Here is a 23,584-nt window from a genome sequence, read left to right as displayed (position 1 = left end):
CCCCTGTCCTCATCTATCCTGGGAGACTGGTGAACCCGAGCGTGTCTGGGCCTGAAAGGCACACTGTCTCCTTCCATGAAAAGAGAGATTTCTCTCACTGTGTCGCTCACCTGCGCCACAGAAAGGGAAGTTAACTGCTCAACACATTTCTACTTTTCCCCCTGTTAGGATGTCCAGTCAGGGAAGGGATGTCTGTGTGACTACTTTTGTACTTGAGTTACTCACTTGTGGAGGCGTCGGCGAGGAGAGCAGCTGCCTGTCTTGGATGAAAACTTTATACAGCTGAACTTGAAAGTAGAAGCATTACAAATAACCACTATGTCATGGCCCTTTGGGGAAAGATAGTCTCTGATTTTTCTTTTCTTTTTTTTTTTTTTTCTAATTCTACAACAGAATGGCCTCAAGCAGTACAAGGCCTATCTGGATAAGAGAAAGTCTACAAAAAATCAGACACTGATACTAATACAGATAAGCCTGTAGAGAGGCATCACTGACACATTATTCACAGATACAATCTGCTGGTTTCAAAGATTTACACTTGCATATTCTCTGGGATGTCTTTCAAAACGTGTCAGCAGTCTTAGTCCTGGTCCCACTTGTATCATTAGACAGGACAGCAACAGGGGAGCATATTGTCATTCATTGATGCTGAAAAATGCAGCATCATATCTATATCTTGGTAATAAGGGCGGCCAATTCTTGTAAACATAACAGACTGAAAGTGAATTACTTCATCCTAAGTTTTTTGGGTGTTTTGGCGAGTATAAATATGTTTCAGTGTGTATTTTCAGATCTGGGATGTGATAAGGTTTTGTGATACCGAAGTGTTGGAGTTTGAGGCCCTAGGGACGAACTCTGACTGGCACTGTTCTCTGAGGTAAATGTTGAATTGCATTGTCCCTATCAAATCAATTCAACAACAAATTGAAACAGTGACTGGGAGCCATCTATAGGCGTCTAAACCAAACACCAACAGAAGGAATTACATGCCTGAGAGGGCGCCTTGTTTTTATAGTTTAGTGTTGGGTGCCTGACAGAACCGGATCAGGCATTGTTAGTAGGTGTGACGAGTGAGGAGAGAATTGGAGAAGGGGGAGGAATTGAGCCTCCCACCTCCAACTGTAAACACACCACAAGGGAATGAAGAGACTGTGGAGTGAAAAATGTTGTTTCAGTTTAATGCAAAACGCTTCTCCTGTGCTCAGCTTTGGGTGGGGGTTGGGATGAAGCTTACACGTGTTGGACTTAATGAATGAGGGCCCCCGCTGCAGTGCATTTGATCATACCAGCTTTTTGCTTGAAAGTAGGTGATGGAAGAGGGAGGTAAAAGTGATGTCTGAAATAAGCAGATAAGAGGTAAAAAAGAGAGGGTGAAAAAATGAAGCTGAAGAGATGGAAAAGACTGACTGAGTGTGCAGTTTTTGGTGGTATTTTGGAGGTCAAGTTTTGCAAAGATCTGCCCATTATTTTATGATAATGAGCAGAGCGTGGAGTCTGACTTCAATCTGCAATGATGGAGAAGAGCGGGTTAGGCGGAGAGGAGGGAAAAGATGAGATGAGATGAGAAAAAAGCAAACGAGGAGAAGATCATAAAAAGAGGGGAAAATGTCTCATTGAGGGATTTGGGACCGACTGGGGCATTAAAATAGAATCTCTCAGATTAAGTGCGACTGGGGCATTAAAGCAGAATCTCTCTGAGGCAACTGGTAATTGAATGTTGAGTCTGAAGATACTGTGTAAAAGCTTTCATTCTCTCTTCCACTCATTTCTTCACACACACACACACACACACACACACACACACACACACACACACACACACACACACACACACACACACACACACACACACACACACGCTAAAGGATAGATCTAAGATTGTTTTCCTGGAGTTTACAACTAATCAATCACAGTCCTGAAAAAAAAAATCCAGTGGTGAACATGTGAAACACCAAGAGAGTTGTCTTTTCAATATGGGGTGTTATGGATTGAGTGGTTTAACCCTAATCCTAATCCATATCACGGTTATCAGACACTTTGTATCCTATTTATTTCATCCAAGATATTTTACTCCGTTATTCTAAAATCCATAACTTAGCCAATTAGCTTGACGTGTATCACTTCATAATACTGTTTTGCATCTTTTGTAAATGATTTCTTTCAAACACATCATTAGCCTGATGAAAAAACATCTCAACTTGTTCAAAATGCAGGATAAGAAATGTTTAAGGCTATAAATGTTGTTTTTATAATAACTTTGATAAAATCCTGATCCTGCCGTAAAAACGTCAGGACACATTTCCGCATATCGCCCCCTAATGGACAACATTTTCCTTAAGAAGAAGCAGAGTTTGCTGATGTTTATGCAGCACCTAACACTGCAGGAAACTGCCCACTTATCAACTGGTATCAAAAGACAGATGAGGTCTGATTTCATCAGTCTGTGATGATGACATGAGTATGTGTGCTCACACTTAGTGACTGATATTTTTTCCCCAGGAATCTCTATTAAAATAGACCATTCATGTGTCACTTTGAAAACAAATACTTATGTCAGTAAGAGCTGCTGGCCCTTGGTCACTTTCACACATTTGAAAGTTGCCCTCTTTGAGACAAAAAAAAAAAAGATTGGACACTACTGACCTAAATTATTTAACTGTATAGAAGGGTTGGCTTGATGAGCTGTGTGAAGGAAAAGTCTGTAATCATAAAGGAAGCAGACACAGATGCAAACAATTAACATCTTCACAGTTTTATGGGCCTCATCTGTTCCATTATTTGAGATTTTTTTTTTGCCTTCAGATTAAACATTTTCCTTCATAAATGTCTGTACCTCTGCTAGAGGCTGACATTTTTTCAGGAATCCTGCGGGTCACAGGATTCCTGTGGGATTCTTGCAGATAATTATGTGATTAGAAGATAAAATATAAGTGACATGCACCGCCATTTTGTAATTGTTTTCCAGTAAGCCTCCAACATAAGTGAAGAAAATAAATAAATAAATAAAATAAAACTACAGTGCTTTTGACAGCTTTCTTCCACTGGAATTCAAAAAAGAACAGGGAGCAAAGGAAGTAAACACTGGCGTAGCTCAATGTGCTAAAAACATGGTAGTGGTACAGGAGTGGGAGTCATTTTACCAGGAGTGGAATGGGACAGGATTTTTTTCTGTAGTAGTGGGTAGGACAGGAGTGAAAATGCACTCCCACATCACTTTCTGATGGTATGCAGATGTATTGTTGTGCGCAAAGCGTCTACCAGATTAAACTGGAAAAAGTTTACTTTTGCTATGTTGGTTATTTCCAGTATTAGGCAAGTCATGGAAATATAGCCACTAGCTGAAAACACTGCTTAGTTCTCTCAAAAAACAAACAAATAATCAGAACCACCTTTATTTGCCAGGTTTCTCAAGAATACAAGGAATTTGAATCCATATAACCACACTCTCTATATACAATTATTATAAACACACACTCAATTTTACAAAAATAGCAAAAAAAAAAAAAAGTAAATCAATAGATCTTAATCAATAAAAAAAATAAAGATAACGATAAAGGGCTTTTCACAGAGAAGAATTACCACTCAAGTTAGTGCATTATAAAAGTAGTCATTTCCATAGGAAAGTAACTTTATAAGCTAATCCCAAGGCAGAAGACTCACCACTTTATGTATGAAGCATGTCTTTGACAATATACCACACGATCAGGCTGTCTCAAAGTTTGTAGAGCTGGCAATAATTCCTAATCATGCCTTGGATGCTTGGATGGAGCGACTCCTCCCTGGTCTGATAAGCTAACATAAACTGCACCTGGGTCACTGGCTCTCTATCAGCAGCTAGCTTAGTAGAAGCATGGGGTTTGTCAGGTGCTTCATGTGATTAGAATTATTGGTGGTGGAAAAAGTTTTTCTTCTTGCAAATGAAATACAACTCATGATTTTAAGGATGAAAACTTAATGTCTTTGCATGACATCATGCATTACAAGCCTTTATTCATTTATATGATTGATTGCTTTTACTGAATCTGAAAGGTAAAAAGCTTATACTCTACTTAATAGCATACTACTCACAAAGCTGGTCATTTCATGCATGCAATTGTTTATGTAGTCCTTGTATTTAAAGTGCATTAGACATGCCCCTTTCAAACATTAGTACTTTGCATTTCAAGAGTCGACAACAAGTAGAAAATGTTGAAAAATCACAAATAAAAATCAGCTTCTAAATTCTTAATCATAGGCTGTCAAAGCTCCTGAGCTGTGACCTTTCAGATAATCGCCAATTATGTTGTTGTGAGTACTCGGTCAGTGGATTAGTATGAGTGGACAAAGAACACAGAGTGTACACAACAATCTGTTTCAGCTCACATTGAGTGCAAACGTTGAGCTTCAATAACAAGTCATGAAATCTTTTGTTTGGGAACATATGCTAGACTTTCTCTTTCGCAAGTGGAAGGATGTGCAGTGAGAGTTGGGGATAGAGGCTAATTTCTTTCATTTGTGGCTTTTCAGGAAGCTGGCATAAAAGCAGAAGACACAAACAAAATAAAGAAGCCTGAGAGATGTGCGAGGAAGAAAACCGGCCCTCTAATTTAAGAGCCACCTTTGTCCCTGTTTGCACAAGGCCACTAGCAGAAGAGGCTCTGTTTGTATTTTACTTTGATTTATAGAAGCTTCACTCTGTATGTTTTCCAGCCGCTTGCTGATATGCAGCTGTACAAAAAGGAAAAAAAATAGTGCTAGAAAAAAGTTTACAGCCTGTAAAGCAATCATTTTGTTGACTTTCTTCCTGGTTTGATTATCTCTTGAGTTTTTCATGTACAATGTCTTATAATGATTTATCCCAGCATGCTCTGAGATTAAAAATGGCACACTTCACTTGCTTAAATCGACGCGTGTACTCACATATAGACACTGGTAGAAACCCTGAGCTGTGTAAAGGATTGGATCTGTCTAAATAATTAATCACCCATCACTGCCACAGACATCCAAGAGAAGAAAAACACACATCCTGTGAACAGCCACACACACACACACATATAAACACACTGTACTAACATGCCTCTATTGATCTTAAGCTGCTAAAAATAAAGCTTTGTTAAGACTTGACTGAAAATGAGTAGATCAATGTTTTTACAGCTATTTATTTTAATCACTGGATTAAAGACGGAATAAAAGCGGCAAACAGACGCTATGATATCATCCATTGGTTTGTGGGAACCCTTTGAAGCTCTGAGCTGGTATTTTGGCTGATGGTTTTCTTGATTTTCTGGAACTTGAAGTATCCATATTTGGATGAGCATTGTAAAGTCTCAATCCTGGTTGATGAGATGCCATGGTAGCAACATGACACATGCTAGAGCATAGTCTGAATTTAGTCACATATGATCCCGTTTTGAGGAAAGTAGATAAAACATGGGCATTGTCTTCAATATGTTATCCATCCAAGCAGTTGCCATTTTGGAAATGCTGACTCAACCTAAGATTTTGGTCACTTTAGAATAGAGAATAAAGATTTTTTTTGTTTTTTTTTATAAATTACATTGGTTTTATTGAAGTTCTTATTTTATTTTTTATTGTGCAGCACTTGATTGTTTTTGAAATATGCAATATTAAAAAAGTGGATTGGATTGGATTGGGTTGGATTGGGTTGGATTGGATTGGAGAAAAGGCTGAGAGTAGATTTCTAACTCTAAAGCTGAACATACTTAAAATTTCTGGTTTTGAAAAAAAATATAGATCCCTGTGGTTTGCAGGGATAGAGAAATATTCCAGAAGGACCTCAATTCATGTATTTATTTTTCTGTGCCAGTCATGGTACAAAATAAACATGTTTATTTCTTCAATATAAATTGGCATTTCGTCATAGGCGTTAATGGGGCTCTCTGGGCTTTTGGAGTGAACCTCATGAGGATATCGGAAGAACTACAGTGTTGTTGTTTTTTCTTTTTTTCAGCCTTGGCTTCAAAAGTTAGTGGATGCTGTTTAGTAAAATAATTGGTAAACGTCATACTGTGCTAAGATGTAAAAATGTAGGTTGAAATGAGAAGACAAACCCAGAGCTGATTTAGTTTCGCATAGTTGGGGTAATGGAGTGGCCCTCTGTTGGCCATCATAGATAATGCAGATTAAAGGCGTCTCTACATTGCCTCCACTTGAAACAAAATATCTTTATGTAGGTAACTTGGCTTGTTTCTTTTCTTCCATCTTTCATGAACGAACATACCTGCGTTAAAAACAGAAGCGTTTGCCAGTGTTTGCCATCAGTTTATGCTTCCTCCTCCAGCCAAATGTTCCTCCTGCTTTTGTGAAAGGAAGGATTTGTCTGCCTGATCTGTTTCCAGGCTGGCTGCGGCGATGTTTGCAGGAGAATTCCTCTGCCTTAATGAACTACTGTATTTTGTAGACACCGGTGGATGGATTAAATGGGATTTCACAAAGACTCAGTTTCTGCTCTGAGTCATGCTTCTTGAAAAGAAAATGTCCACTGTAACAAACTGCGCTACAGTCAAGTCTCAGAGTCCATTTGAGGCACTAACACTGGCTGGTTTATTGGCTTATCTGCTTTCTTGCTCCCCTGTTGATTGGCAGCTTTTATATCATGGGGTGGAAACAGAAATTCTGGCCTGTTTGGATTTCTTTTTAACCAACAAAGTTTGAGCAAACAGAGCTTTAACACACAATAGGGAAGCTTAGTCTTCTGATGTCTGATCTGTCCAGGGTCCTGGAGATCTCGGCTATCTCTCACAGCAAGGAAACATACAATTTTTTTGATGTATTGGCTAGACTCTTTGTGACTTTTGTCAACTTGCTTAGACAAAATAATTTTTGGAATGATGACATATTGAAATAACATAATGTAAAGAGCTGCAGGGGGTTTGGAGGCGCTGGGGAATAATTCATTGATTTTATTAAAGTATCACTTTTACACAAATGTTTCCTAATGACTTAGAGACCAATAAGCTCTTTTTCAGTGTCTGTATTCAGATTGAACCTTGAATCTGCAAACACAGTGATATTTGATATTCGACAAGTAACCAGAAGTGTCAGTGTTTATTCCTCCGCAGGGAAAGTTGGGCAGTGAAATAAGTTGGCAGATTTTTTTCTTTTTTTTTTTCTTGTCCTCATGGCTGATACTGGAATAAATCAGAAGATGTGTTTTCTGTGGAAGTATTGCTTGAGACCAGGGCTGTCCAATGTTTTGACTGTGTAAAAAAAAAGGCCAAGGGCCAGTGACTCTTACTGTCGTATTTATCAACTGGGAAAGGAACATGCTCTGTTTTATAATGATTTTATTTAAGGATAATAGTGACATGTGAAATGTAGTCAAATATACTTGTGCCATCATCACAGACTTAAGAGCTCAAACCTCACCAGTCACTCAATTGTCTCTTGACACCAGATGAAAAATGGTCAGTTTTACAAAGTGTTACATACTGCATAAACATAAGCAAACTCTGTTTCTTTGCAAGGAAAAAGTTCTCCATCAGAGGGCGAATATACGTGGGAAATATGTCGGGATTTTTTTTTTTTTTTTTTTTTTTTTTTTTTTTTTTTTTTTATGGCAGGATCAGGATCTGGAATTTATTACTATCATTATAAAAACAAAGTTAATAGCCTCAAACATTACTTATCCTGTATTCTGGACAAGATTAGATGTTTTTGACTCAGGCTACTGATGTTTTTTTTTTCTTTTTAAAATGTATTTTTTTTTTTTTTATTTACAAAAGAAACAATAACACTAATATGGATTGAAACACGTAAAGCTGATTGGCTAAGTTATGAATTATAGAATGATGGAGTAATATATATATATATATATATATATATATATATATATATATATATATATATATATATATATATATATATTTCTTGGAAACAGGATACAAAGTGTCCTTTCACTGTGGAATGGATTAGGATTAGGGTTAACATACTTAATCCATAACATCCCATGTTGAAAATACAACCCTCCGAGTGTAGTGAAAAATGTTCACCGTTAGGGGGCAATATAAGGAAAATGTGTCAGGAAATTGGTTTTTAATGGCAGGATCATGATCTGGAATTTATCAGGATTGTTATTTTTCATGAAGAGTATTTTGACCTGCAAACAAATTTGTTTGCCCCATAGATTTATTATCCTGCATTCTGCACTATAATTTAACTGTTCTGCAGAATTTCCTAAGTTAAGTTAGGAAACTCTAGTCTTGTGTCTTCTGATGTTTTTTTTTTTTTTTTCTTTTTTAACTCTAGATGTTCATGACGCACATGTTTTTCCATATCATGAGGAATACATTTATTTAAACATGCCGACTGTAAGAGTTCTTTAGTTGCTGTGAAATGTAAAGAGCTTTTTAGCTTCATACAAGTAGCCTATGCACAGTACAAATGTAGCAAGACAAGTGCTATTAATGTAAGACATTAATAGAAATACCGATTATTTTATTTTTTTTGCACTTAACAGAAGACATAAATACACATCATTTATAACATGAGCCATTCCAATGCCACAATTCAAACACTTTAACATGAAAGCTGGGGGCTGAATGAAACTCTAAGACAGGGCTTTGCTTAGTGAAAGCAGGTCTTGGCTCATGCTCGAAAGCCCCTTCATCAACAGAAGTGAGCGATAAGTTATTTCTCTAACCATTATTTAAAGTTGCATATTCTTATTTCTGCATACTGGAACTTTAAGTTTTCATGTTACACATTATCTTTGATGCTTCATCCTTGTCTAATTCTTTCCGTTTTCAGTCAGAGAAGTTTGAAAAGCTGCAGTTTGGTCTAAAATACAGTACGTCCAGATACAGTTGTGTATATCATCATAGTTGCAGTTGCCCCTGTAAATAACCAATATAAATAAGTTTCTTTACTGAGTGACTTCACTGGAACTCATTTACATACAAAGAGGATTATAAGTGATAAAGAATATTGCAGGCAAAATGCAAATCATAGTTTAAGCCTAACTTTGTGGTGATAAAGCAGAAATTATTAAGAAAAAAAACAGAGTTAACGTGCGTGAAATTAGGTTCAGTGTGTCCACTTAGTGAATCTGAAGCCATACTGTGAACACCATGGAGTTAAATTTTAATAAATATGTCTGTGGTGATTGAGGACAACCTCCAACCGCCATGTTGGAGCCACATCATCTTGTGTAAGTTCAGAAGTAAATTTAGCAGCACCTGAACTACTCACCACCATAACACACTTTCATTTGACCTTCCCTGCAGCAGCGCAGCACGGCGAGGTCGTGCATTATTGCTTTGAGTCTTCATGTCAGACGCTAACACATGCGTGTTTGTGGATCTCTATGTGCATGTGTGTGCTTGTGTGTGTGTGAGTGGCACTCTTTGTCTTTGATGTCTATGTCCCAGGACACCTCAGGAGCTCATCCTTTGTATTTGTTTGCAACACAGGCGGATGAGTGCAACTGGCAGTCACATATTATAATTTCACAAAGGCTGTGTTTTACCGCTGGCGCTGCTGTGAGAGGCGTTGTTGACAGTTGTAGGAGAGAAGATAACTGGGTTAATTAGGGCCAAAAAGCTCATTAGTCAGCATGGAGGGGAAGATGTAAAGTTTATCAGTTCCTGTTTCTCTACTTTGAGGATGGTTTTAGGGTTGGCTCGCGGACAAGTTACAAAATGGATCCTGTTGAAGAAACTGTTATGAAACGTTTTAATCACACCCTCCTTCCCTCTTTTGTTTGATTCTCTTTTACTCCTGCCGCTTACCTCAAACGTTTTCAAAGTGTGAGATATCATAAAAAGACTCATTTGAATCCACACACTCACAGTGCCAACACAGAGGGTCTGCTGTGCTGAGGGATCCAAATGTGGATGTGGATGCACACTTGCATACTTCCTCATACACGTATACACACACACTCTCAGGTAGGTGACCGTTAGAACTGGCACCCTACAATAAGCGAGCAGATGTTTGGGGGGCTGAATGCTCTGTTTGGTCCCGGTCTCTGATGGAAACGGCTGCTGAAATTCTCGAGAAAGATTAGGCATGGGAGTTCCCACATCTCATCAAGCTTACGGTATCCTCCAAAAGACAGGGTGAGAGTCAAGATCCAACACTGCAGTCAGTAGTCGGGCCTGTATCCCTGGAGGGAACATGTAATTCTGGCAGCTTTAGTGAGTTGCAGGAAGAGCTGCAGAAGAGCCCGAAAGATTTGGAGAAAACAGATAAATCTATTCATCACGAACGCAGCAGATTAGTGGGAGAAGCCAATAAATGAAAGCGTGTTTCGGATGTTCTCTTTAGCAAAATCAATTGAGATATTAACTCGGAGAGGCATCAACCGCCAATTTAGTTAATTCAGCTGAAGAACTCTGAATCAATCAGACCCTTTCAAAACAAGAGCAGGATCATGGTAGAACATCAGTGCTCGTGCCCTCTAGGAAATTATCTCTTTCTCTGAATGACGCATTTGCAAACATTTTATGTTTTCCTGCGGCTGTTTATTTACCAGTCTCTGACAGTTGTGCCAGAGGATGTGAAATTTTCTATAGTCTGAATGTTTCTTTTTTTATCATTCAGATGAAAAGCAGAAAAACAAACAGAGTTGTAATTTTACACAGACGCTCCACACAGCCAGAGGACATGTGAGACCCACACTGCGTCATACCTTTACGTTACCACCAATAGGCCTCATAATGAAAAAAATGTCTTTGACTGACTGTTTCATTTAGATTTTTAACATCATGCCTCAGGGAAGAACATTGTGAGATGTGAAATAAGCTTTGAGTATCTTGTCCTGTTCCGTCGGCTGCTCGTCTTTTAACGTGGACTCCTGGTTTTCAGTCGGGGGGTTGTTTGAATTACAGCTTTAATCTCTGGAGGAACACGTTGTGGTGAGACTCGTCTAAATCTCCTTTGTAGACATCGCTGGACCATCATGTGAGCTCAGCCTGTTTTGAGCGGTGTGTGTTTGTTGACATGAATGTAGCTTTCTTCTTGTCAGTCAGCATGAATGTCATGCTTCCAAATGAAATTCATTGCTGTATTTATTACCTGCTCTACAAAAGCTGTTTGGAAGTAAAGAGAAACAGGAAGCCTGGGGCGATGGCTGGGCCAAGCACACTCAGGTCTACCACCTCAGAGAGTAAGAGTCATGTGAAAACCCAAAAGTCAGGGTTGACTCATTTTAACTGCTGACCTTTCGAAAAAATTGTACAAAGCCTCTGAAGCCATACTGAAACCTTAAAATGTGAATTCTTTAGGAGGCAATGAGGGAGCTATTCAGTTATTCAGTTTATCATAAAGAAAGGATGGTTGTATGAAAGCAGGTGCACAATGTTCTGACTTCTAGCTTGATTAACTGCGCAAGACAATACTTTAAGAGATGACTATACAATTTAAATGATCATTCTCAAATAGTTGGATCCTGGTATTTGATATCAGCCTGATACTGATTCATACTGTATATACCATGCATCACCAAGTGGCAGACCTGGGTTGGGATCCAGACCAACTGATGGGTCTGTCTGCACCCGTGACCAATTTGATAAACCCTCAAGAATAGGTCACGCTGGACACCGGATGGGCTCTGCTACTCCAGTCAGTACGACAATAGCTTACTTCAGTCAAGCCAATCGTATTGTTTGTTTACCCTGCAAGGCCATTGCACTGGAGCAGAGGGAAAGACATGTTCATGACAGTATGGCTTGCTCCAAAAGAAGAAAGGTTGATGTGGACAACCGTTGTTTTAAAGAAGAATGGACAGAGCAATATGTTCATTTTTCCTCCAACCTGTTCAAACCAACTCCATTCCAACCAAGATTTAAAGTGGCACTCACATGCCCGTTTCTGTCACTGAGAAAACTATAAGAATAAAAGTGAGAAGAAAAAGAAGGAGAGAAAATATGGTTTTCAATGCAGTCTGCGTTTTTCTCTAAAAGAGACACTTTTTTATTTATTGTTTTCTGAAGATATAGACTTTTGTTACTTTAAAAGTAAACCTTTTGTTTTTTTTTTAGCCTGGGACCTCTTTAATTTAAGGAGGAAAAAAAAATAAAGATGCCAAGTTAATTCTATGTTTGCAATTATTTTTTCCTAAAATAACATTTTCGTTATATATATATATATATATATATATATATATATATATATATATATATATATATATATATATATATATATATATATGTGTGTGTGTGTGTGTGTGTGTGTGTGTGTGTATTTTATTTTATTTATTTTTTATTTTTTTACAAAAAGTGCAGGCTCTTAATTTCTTTGTCTGGGACCTCTTCAAAAAGGGTTATTCAGCTCTGTTTGCCCTTTTTCATTAATTCATTTTATTCCCAGGTTTCTGCTTCTAAAATAAAGGGCTTAAATTTGTTTGACCAAAATTACTTGAATTTATCTTGAAAAACTATTTCTGCACAGAAAATTGACAATAAATATTATTGAAACCACAGGAAAATGAAGTTGAACTTTAGTCTGGAACTTCGACTTGGAGGGAAATTTAATAAATGGACCTCAGTGACTTTTAATTGACTACGCCTCGTATATACGCTTAGCACAAAGAGTAAAGAATGTGTGTTTGGCAGGTTATTTCTTTGTTGTAACAATGCTTCTTGGCAATAAATCTAATACTGTTGGGAAGCCAGTTAACTTCATCAAACAACTCCTGCGAGTTGTTGAAAACCTGTGATTTTCCTGCCAGGTTTAAAACTTGGGACTAAAGCACAGTTTGCCACCATGCAAATATTTTATCTATATCTGAAATGTCTAAAATTAAAAAGAAAAATAATAAGTGTGCATACTTATCAGCATAGTTCAAAGACGCATTAGTGATGAGTTCTACCTCAGATGTCTAGTGCTCTGATGTTTGATGCTGCTATGCTACAAGCTTCAAACCTCACATATTACCCTTTACTGACTCAATTCTGCCACCATGTGATGTCATTTTGAAAGGTACCTGTGGCAACGTGAAAAAAAAGCTGCTTTTCAATTACAATTAGCTTGCATTGACAGAAGGTTCAGGTAAATCCAGTAGAATGATTGATGTTTGAAACGTGCAGTCAAATTGAGAGGACAAACTGATACAGCATCGAATGCTTCAGGTTTTGGCCACCAGTGATTGACAAGTCACCATCACAAGAGTCCGTCAAACATGATTGAGGAATAGCAATGTATATCTCCTCTAGTGGTAAAAGTGTTCACTCCTGGCTGTAGAAAATCGAACTGGTGACAGCTGAAATGCTGAAATCAATAATGAGATCAACAGGCAGGGTTCACAGACTGAAAAACACATCACATACTTAACATGACTTAAGCAACTCGGGGACTGAAACTGTGGGTTGCACTCGGATGATCCACCAAAACAGGACCACTGGTTTCATTTATACATGGCATAGGGTTTTGACAACCTTTGTTTTCGTCTTTCTGAATGGAATCTTTCTGGGTGACTTTTCCAAAAACAATAGTACACATGGAAAGGAATGTTCCAATCTCTGGTCTACATGCGCCACTATAATCAAACAAAACAGTCAATGGGGCATGCGCAGAAAAACGTAAACATTACGCGATCAATCAAAGATGGACGACAGTTTTTTTAGCGAGTTTTTCATCCGTCCAGTCGTGAAATTATGTTCAGTTCTTTCAAAGTTTGGATCAAAAACAAACATTCCGCAGCAGTCCAGTGCTGACTGCTGGCCGCCATTTTTAAAACTGAGGAACGTCTCTAGTTTCGTCTTACATCATATCTGATAATAATCAATAATAATATTAATGGATTATTTGGGTCCATGTATACGTGGTTATTGAGACTCCCCTGTTTGGGAAGCTACAAAGAATCTACAAAATAGTATTTTTGAAATAACCCAATTTTACGATCGGGCATATATCTAGAATGAGATCACTCAGAAACTCCTCACACCCCCTTTAAATAGGGATGGAAAAAAAACAAAAAAACATCCAAAATCAGTTTCCTATTTTTTTGAGTTACGCAAGCATCAACTTACAAAGCAAATGGTGTCAGAAACAAAAAAAGAAAAGAGGAGCTGAGACACATGGCTCCCCTTTCTCCCTCATTGATCCACCGGGCCTTTTGGTCAAGTAATGACAAGACATTAAACCATGCAAACGGCGGGAGTCATCATGGTCGACTTGTTAAGCATTTCTGCAGCTGAACCATTTGATATTCAGTGGTGCTTACTGAATATAGCTTGCCATTATGACGGGCAGTGGGTGTTAAAATGCAGTACAGAGTGATCCAGTGCTGGCTCTACTTCACTCAAACAGCCATTTGTTGAACATTCGCAGCTCTCTATAGAACTGGCAGAAAGAAAAAAAGACATTTTTTACTGTGTGGAAATAAACATGACCTTGTGCTAGGTGTGAGACAAATAGCATCACTGTGTCGTCCTTCCTCCTAAACAAACATTTCATCCATCCTTTACAAAAGTGTTGCGCCGTTTTAACATCCGAGAGAAGAACTGCATGTCACATGACAAGGCTGAAGCAATCGCCTGTGGATGCACTAGCTGACTGTCACTGTTGAAAACCTTGAGAGCTCATCTAACAGATGTTTCCAGAGAGCAGGAAAAAATGCCTCTCAAGGCTCAAAGTGTTTTTAATTTAACTTAAAATCATGATTACTTTGGTGCTTTGAGAGTATGTCTGGGATAATGTGGAGGGAGATTATGAAAACATTCATAAAAACAAAACAGTCACTTGATAGCTTTAATCTTCATGGATAATAAGTAAAAGGGCTGCATTTGCTATATGATGCCTCGTCTCGCCTTCCATGGATATTATTCTAAGCATATGCCTATTCAGGGAATGTGAGTCCTCATTACATTCATGTGTGGGAAAGTCTATTCCCCCATCATTTGCACTCTCTCTACAATCCCATGGAGAGGACCTCACAGGAACAAACACAGCTTTCATTTTATACAGAGGTTCCAAACAGCCCCGGGTTATTGCTGGCCCACGTTGTGCAAAATCATATTTGAGTGGATCCACTGGAGCCCTGGCGTTTGTCGACTGCTAAAATTGAAAATTCCTCCTTGCTGTACCACCAAACATTTGATTTGTTGTTTCTAGATTATGTGGCTCCCTCCTGCCCTAAGGAGGAGCATTTTTCACTCTGATGAAAAGCAGTGTTTGCATAAGGTTGAAAATGTGACATAATGGCCTCATAGAGTGAAAATGGCATGTATCTGATAGCACCCAGGCAGACAATGACAAAGACTTAGTGGATGGCTTTGTTTGTGAGATAATGTGATTATAAGGCTGGCACAGACCTGTCTGGAAACAATGAATGTTTACTGACAGGACTGTCATAGCAAGTGTGTGAAACAACATGGAGTATGTGAGTCAGTGGGCTTTGGAAGCATTTGAGAAAGATGAGGAAGAAGAGTGTGGGTGGTTTGAGGAAGGAGGTACAAAAGAAAAAATGACAAAGGCGCAGGAAAAAAAGAGAGCAAGCAACAGGAAGAAGAGAGCAGTGTTTTCCCCGCCTCAGCTTTTTGGACAGCTGCCTGTTGGATGATAGGATTAAAGAGTCTTTTAATATGACCTCTGCGCTCATTTTTTGATATTAACACGCCACCTACTCCCCTCTGAGAAAGGTCACCCAAACACAATGTGCACCATGTAAAGTGAGGCAGTGTTCACCTTTAAAACAGAGTCAAAGTGGAGGCAGGAGGTGGGTTTGGATTTAATTAACAAAACATGCACTTGTAGCAGTTTTAAAGGCAACGTGTTGCTGTGTGTACATGTCATCATAACCATCCAGGTCATTTAACTAAAAAGACACTGGCAACAGTGCTGAGAGATCCTGGTAAAAGTGGTGTACCGGTTTAATTCCTAGATGCTGTCTTAAAACTTGTTGTTGTTCAGATGTGGTTATGAATTGGGGTAGCAAAGCCTGACAGTGCTAAAAGTGTCTGAATGTTTCTGTGCATCGATGAACCAATGAATTTACTTCACTGTATGGACACTTCTGAGTTTGTTGCACCTTGTGGTTGCACACTTGCAAAATGTCAAAAGTCGAACTCTCAGCACACTGGAAGTCTTGCAACATGTCATAGTCAAGGGGCAACACCAGGTTTAGAAAGATCAAAGTGCTAAAAGCGGAAGTGCTAAAAGTTGCTGTTCATTGAGGATGAGCCGCTCGAGGCTGGCTGCAGAAAGACAAGAAGTAAGGTACACACCAAGCCAAAAAACTGATTGTAACATAGTTAAAAATCATATTTACAGCCTGGTTCAACAAACAGTTTGGATCTGAAACACTGATTTCGCTATTGGCACACACTCTACAGTGATTTTTTTTTTTGTCTAACTCGGCAGTAAAGAAGATATTAGAACCATTTTATTGTCCAGTCAGAAACGCAGCCTAACTCATGTGAATGATGAGCGCCCTAAAGCTAATAGAAAGGAAACTCAAAGCCCCCGTCATACCCAGTGTGGCTGTTTCTGTGGATTGTCTCCATTTTAAGGTATCTAGAGCAGATGTGACGTCACGGAGCCTACATCCAGGTTTTATACAGTCTTTGGTCATAGTCAGATATTAATTTTGAGTAAATAAACGTGACTGACCACAGGAAGTTTGTAAAGCTGCATTTCAAGCAAATATGCTATTCACCAAGGCTGACTAATTGTTAACTCCAATAGTTCCCTGCCCCCCACTGCAGACATGTAGAGAAAGAGATAAATTGAATGACTATGCATAGTTGTTGTGGGTTAGTTTGATGTGACGTACAAAGGGATATGATCCATTTATTCTAATTTTACCTTGTGCAGTTTGCTCCTAGTCTATACTTTTGATCATATTTTTGTAGAGGTTACTCAAAAACTCTTAAAGCGGCAGAAGTCTTGTTTTTCTTCAGTTCCGAATCTCACAGTGGCATCTGTGGTTCTTTGTATTATTAATGTTATTATGAAAGTTTGTTAGTTTTTGTGTCCAAATGAGAAAGAGAAAAAGACAAACAGAAAGCAGTAAGATGAGATAATAGTCAGAAAAATTATTGTTTTTTAATTATAAATCTTAAAAAATTATTTGATAATTTGAATATCCAAAAAAAAAAAAAAAAAGTTTACCATACAGCTTCCTGGTACAGTCGTTATGGTATTGATTGTTAATGCCATAACTCTAACGGACAGTTGTCCCCATGTCTGTGTTTGCTGTGCTGCTTTTTTTCTTTTTTAAATTGTCAGTAATCCAGCTCGGCCACACCATCTAAAGCAAAAATCCACTTAGCACCATATCTGCCGTCATCTTTACAACAGGATATCTAATCTTAGCAACTGAATATGTATGCTTCAAATCAGTGCAGTATCAGTCCTCTTCTGAATAGATCATGGCAAATGAAATCACTCTCCACACACCTCACACCACTGGAAAATCTGACAAGATAATCTGAGGAAACCATCAGTATATCAAGCTCGCTGCCGTTTGCCTGATTATCTTGGAGAGTGTTCTTAACAAGACAAACCTGATGTAAAATTGACACTTGACTGTTATCTATATCATCATATTATGAAGTCTAGGCCCACATAACAAGCTGCTGTACTCCGTGGGTTGTTAGGGAAAAAACGTGTTGCATTTTAATACAGTAGCTTCCCCAGATCCTGATGCTAAAAGACAGTAAGCCCCAACTTTGTGTTTTGATGAACCTCAGACACCAAAGTGTTGCTCTGCTCGCTGTGTGGCCCTCTGCTGCTGAAGGCTTAGAGAGGAAAGTGTGATGTTCAAGCATGGCAGAAGATAACAGAAAAGATGGGAGGACTGAAGTCTTCAGTCTCTGTGCCAATAAAGTATTCAACACTGCTGGAACGAGAGCAGAGATTGCTGAAGGACTTGTTGGCAGTGTGACGGCATCGACAACAAAAGAAGTGAGAGAAGAATTTGAGAGATTCTGCAACATTTCAGTGGAAATCTTTTCATGCCCTCGTTTTACTTTCATGTAGCTCAGAATTAAACCACATTTCTGACTGCACTTTGGATGATATAACGTGGAATGTATAACAAAAATGTAGCTTTGTCTACCAAAGACCCATTACTAAAGCATTTCAAGGGACTTAAAACTCTCTTAACCTTGCAAATAGATCAACTCAAATGAAAACAAGCCCCACATTATGCTTTATATGTACCATCCAAAGCCTTGAAAAAGACTAGTTTTCAGAAATCAGTCTTTTTGGATCATACCAAATTAACTTCAATAACAGTGTCAGTCCAATCTGCCACCATCCGCACACATTACCGAAAAGCTCTCAGAAGAAAAAAAGCAAGCTAACAAATTCAAAGTATTCAGTGCCACAAGTGACAGGTACCTTAAAATCCAGTTCTTCAAATTCTCAAATACCTTCCTTCAAGCATTCTCTGCAGTATCAAAATCAAGCTTTCTTCAATGCAAAACAGCAACACACATAAGCAGCACTTTATGCATTAAAATTTCTGTTCCAGTACAAGAAGATGCAGAGTTTTTAAGTCACTCCCTACCTGATATCTGTCCTTCTTTTAGTCCTCCTCTCTGCCTGGGAAACAGAAATCCTGAAAGGTTTGGAGAAGCAGATAATCCCAATAGTCCAGGAATGTAGCTGGAAGCTCAGCTTCTCTCTTACTCCATTTTAGAATTAAAAAAGCCATTCATGAAAAATAAAGGAGTGATAAGTAAAAAGATGCTGAAAATTGGCAGAAAGCATCCTAGATCTAAATGAAGTGTTAAAGACTTCCTGGTTAAATCACAGCACTTGAAGCTGAGGGAAAGTTCAACAAACTGTGAGAGAAGAAGTGTCTAATTAACAACAGTCTGTATTTCTAGACACCGAAATGTAAATAAGATAAATAGAATAGTCTTTCAACTAGAGTTTGGTTAAAATCTGGTCAAAAACAGATATTGAAAAAGGAAAACAAATGTCTAAAGTCCCCCCATCTAAAGGTCCTACTTGGTACAGTCTGCTTTTCCACAACCTGATGAAGCCAAGATGTTTGCTTTAAGGGACAAGTGCTAAAATGGAAGTGTTTCAATGCTCTTTTATTTATTTATTTATTTATTTATTTTCATTTTTTTTTTGTTTGTTTGTTTTGTTTTATTTTCCAAGAGAAATTTAAAGATAGAAATTACTTTGTTTGATATGATTTAGTCATTCATCATGAATCTTGGATTTTTGTTTTTGTTTGTTTGTTTGTTTAATATATTAATTTGTTTAAATCAGATTATTTTATCATATTCTATTTATTAATTTATTTATTTAGTTAGTCAGTTTTATTTGTCTCCCCCTCGTTTCATCAGGTAAAATGTAACCTAAGGTGGAAACACTGATATTACACACTCCACTACAGTAGGTGGCAGTCTACATCTGTAATTATGGTTGTGATGTGCCAATATTTTAAGAGAAGGGGAAGAAGATGAGGGTGCTGTGCATGCATTCACCAGCAACATTTCAAGCAGAGTTGACTTTGGTAAGAACTCTGATTGGAGACCAAACTTGCTAAACAGATGAACAATGTTCATGTTTTGTTTCTGATCCTGTGGTGGCTTGTGTATATTGGTTATAAAAGCTGTGTTGTGTCATCACATGAGGGGCAGTTTTGAAATCTAGAAGTGTAGTTATCACACTTTAAGGATCAGCTTTTGACTTTTCTGGGGGCTGCATGTGTGAGGCCATTAATCCTTATTTTGCTCCCAGTTGAAAGTATGACACTGTGTATGTTTTGTGTGCCTGGGAAATACACTCTCTTTACACTGGGAGAGAGCAAACACTAATTCCAGCCTGGACTCTTTGTTGCAAATTGCTGGCTCATCTCATCACATCATGGGGTCGTGGATTCCTGTAGGGTTCGGTTTTCAATAATCTCCACATATTCCAGTCAATGATAAAATGATGGCATTAGATTCATTTTTCCAGGCAAACCAGCAGGCCGCACTGTTCCCAAGCTGCCTGCTGGTTCGTCTGAGTGTAATGATTGTTGAAACCCACACATACACTTGCGCATGCACACACCCACACACATACAGTCATATGGCTGAGTTAACTTGACAGATTGTCATCAGAATACTGTAATGGGACTCGAACCCCCCCCCCCCCCCCCCCCCCCCCCCCCCCCCCATCACAACACAAGCACACAAACACACAAAGCAAAAGAGTCTGTCACTGCGGGGGAAATGATTGACAGGCCTTGGAATGGTGATGGAGACTAATGTGAGCCCTGGACAACAGTCTGAACAGCACGTCGTCTGATAGATCTCAGGAACCAAGACTTTCTTATTCCTGCAACAAAAGTCTACCTCTGTGAGTGCGTCAGTGTGTTTCTCTCCGAGGAGCACTCTTAATAGATGAGGTGCAGTCTTACTGCAAAGTGACCGCCGATGTGTGAAAACAATACATTTTATCTACACAGAACAGTTGAAGTTTAACGCAGGAGAGGAGCATTTATAAGCTAATTTGCCAGTTTAAATTTAAAATTGGAAACTAAACTTCAAGAATCATCCGCCACCTGCTAAATCATTTCAGAAGCAGCAATGTTAGCATAGACTTTTGCATAAATCTATCTTTAAATCACACATTCACCCTGCTGATAAGGTCTGCTAAACGGTCCCTGTGTAACATAAATGAAGTTCTTGGCTTGTACCGAGTACTCAAGCTTCTAAGAAGCAATGACTCATAACGAATGTGGAAACTTAAAAAAAAACAGAGCCAAACTGTTCTTTTTTTGAAGAAGAAATGATTCACAGCACAACAGAGAGCATTTAACTTACAAGTGCTGTGATTTTCTTTTATTTGAATGGGCTATTTATTCCCCCAGCGTCTCCTGGGAAATTTTAGTCGGAAGCTGAAAGTAATGATTTTGTTTTGTTTCTATTAAATCTGTCATTTATTCTTTATCTTTAATCAATAAGTCCTTAACTTTAAAAATGTCTTTATTAAGTGGAACATTTTTTTTTTCTTTTATCAGAAGTTTCCTCATTCAGGCATTCTGCAGCTCTAAGAATAACACTTTTTTTTTCATTTTCTAATTTACTGTTTTATAAGTTGAGCACTTCTTTTTGTGAACAAGATTTACTTGACTAGGGATGAAGGGAAACATAATACACACTCAGTGGCAACTTTATCAACAACACCTGTTCAACTGCTCGTTAACAACATCGTCTAATTGGCTAATCATATGGCAGCAACTCAACGCAAGTTAAAACTAAGCATCATAACGGAGAAAAAAAGGGGATTTAAACACTGGAAACTGAGGCTACAGTTCACACAGGCTCCCCAAAACTGGACAAAAGAAGATAGGTAGGCTGAGAATTTGGAGTAAACAACATGAAAGCATGGATCCATCATGCCTTGGATCAACGGTTCAGGCTGCTGCTGCTGGTGTAATGGTGTGGGGGCTATTTCCTTGGCACACTTTGGGCCCCTTTGTAGGATACTTTGATGGGTACTTCCAGCAGGATAACGCTTCATGTCACAAAGCTCAAATCATCTCACACTGGTTTCTTGAACATGAAAATGAGTTCGCTGTACTCCAATGGTCTTCTCGGTCACCAGATCTTGATCCAATAGAGCTCCTTTGGGAGTGCATGAGGCTCAAACTCACAGATTTTGTCTGAAACCATCATTCCTTGTCATTTCATCATTTTGCAGTACCATTTAGGCATGTGGTGACAGCTTAATCCTACTTTAAAATGGACCCACTGCATTTCCCAATTCTTCCTTAAATATACTGGCGGCAGATGGTCAGAATGTCAGTTTTATTTACCAGCATGCATTGCTTTGAAAGAAAGAAATCAGAAAACGTGTTGTTTATAGCCCTGAGATGAAAAAAAAGAAAATCAAACCCAACCATATTTCTTGGTAACTAACCAGTGTTTTCCTGTGTTTTATAAAGTTTGACCATATTCCTGCAGCCTCTCAGACACCCACTGTTACTACTTTGAGATATTGTGAGTGAATGTGGTTAGATTAGCAGTGAGAGCACAATCTGTAAAGTTCTCCCCAATTTGAGCTCCAGAACTGATGTAGATCCATGATTCTGTCCCTGGCTGTCCATGAATCTGGGGCTTGGTGGCTCGAGGCCTCTGGCTCTTCCTGTTCGCATAATGAAGTGTCTTTGATCAAGACACTAAACCCTAATTTGCTCTCAATGAGCAGAGCAGTGCTCGCAGGGCTCGGTAAAAGGAGAATACAACGTGGTTAAATTTAATACGGTCACAGCCAAATAAAAGAAGAGATGACTGCTTTCAAAATATGTTTATTGTTACCTCACTAATTTAAGGTTGAGCTAAAGATGTTTGTGTGTGAGATGACATTTGAAGTGCTTTTGAAATCACAAGCCTGAGTGTGTTCATTTTAAAGTAACAAACGAAAAAGAAAGAGAGATAAGCAGTAAATCCTCATGCTTTTAAAGCTGCAGCTGCTGAATGTTTTCCACCTTTCTTTGATATTCTATTTCAATGATCAATTAATTTCCCTTCAATTTGCTGGTAATTAATGTAGAAATCATTCCAGCACAAATGGATTGTGTTGAATGATCCATCTGTGTGATGAAGTCTCTTCAAACACTTGAGAATACAAGCATCTGTGTCTGGCTGCCACATGGAGCCGGTACAGTCTGAAGTATTGTCAGGTTTCTGTTTGTCTCTCTGTCTTTACACCAGTTGTGGGTGTGTTTATATTTGTATCCTTATCTGTCTGTTTGTTCTTTTTTCTTTTTTAAGGTGTTCGGGGGGCGTTGAGGTGATGCAGGTCCCCCGGTCATCCCAGTGGAGGAGCCAGCTAATAAAGAGTGGCTTTGGCTGCTGAACACCCCCCTCTCCATCCTCCACCATCACCACCCCTCATCCCCTCACTCGCTCCCTCCATCTCTGATGGCTCTATGGGGCGTCATCAGCCTCAGCCTTCACTGCTGGGTGTGTTTACGGTCGGCGGTAACAGCAGCTGCAGCGGCAACAACCAGCCTCCCGAATGACAAACCCGGGGGCCCCCTGGACTGGCTCCTGTCGGATAAAGGGCCCTTCCATCACTCCCCAGAGTACATCGACTTTGTGGAGAAGAACCGGCAAGGCTTCTCCACCAGATATAAGATATACAGGTGAGTCAGGGAGGAAGCATGGGGAGGAACTCCACATAGTGTCTTGTTCTGATGCTACTTATACGAATATCTCCCAGCTGACACATTGCAGCGTTTCCACAGCTGTACTGTGAAAGGCTGGCTGTATGTAAATAAAGATCACTTAGATTATAGGTCTGAGTCTACATACTGTATTTAGATCAGTACAACCCACAGAGTCACAGTCGGCAGCCACAGACACACAGCAGCACCAAGACTTTACTGTTAGATTGATCTAATTCTGTGTAACAAGAGTTGAGCATTATATATTTGCATGTTGATAATCAATTCAAAATGAGATTAACAGCTTCAAAATCAATTATTTAAAGTAAATGATTGATAAACAAGAGTTTAAGGTTTCAGTTTTGTTGATATGGAGGCCATTAATCTGTGTAGGAAGTCTGCATTGTGGACACCAGGGGCCTCATGTACAAAGAATATGTACAATCTTTTTAATAGCAAAGTTCAGGTGTATCAAGAGTAAAATGACCGTGGGGATATGCACGGCCTCACGCCAACTTCATG

At 38.8% G+C, this 23,584-nt stretch overlaps 1 protein-coding gene across 1 annotated transcript in view; it reads left to right on the top strand.

Moving 5' to 3' along the window:
- The window catches only part of brinp3a.2 (bone morphogenetic protein/retinoic acid inducible neural-specific 3a, tandem duplicate 2), a 75,734-nt gene that overhangs the window by 1,692 nt on the left and 50,458 nt on the right, over positions 1 to 23,584 (top strand). Inside the window, exon 2 of the mRNA XM_074668415.1 lies at positions 22,668 to 23,041. Within this exon, the coding sequence (XP_074524516.1) occupies positions 22,818 to 23,041 (224 nt within the window). The 5' untranslated portion in view covers positions 22,668 to 22,817. The remainder of the gene's footprint in view (positions 1 to 22,667; positions 23,042 to 23,584) is intronic.

The sequence above is a fragment of the Halichoeres trimaculatus genome, unplaced genomic scaffold (genome assembly GCF_033239565.1).
Source record: "Halichoeres trimaculatus isolate MK-OKI-2021-1 unplaced genomic scaffold, fHalTri1.1 fHalTri1_scaffold_4, whole genome shotgun sequence".
Lineage (NCBI taxonomy): Eukaryota > Metazoa > Chordata > Actinopteri > Labriformes > Labridae > Halichoeres > Halichoeres trimaculatus.
Note: the sequence above shows the minus strand (reverse complement) of the source record. Positions and strands in the feature narration are given on the sequence as shown.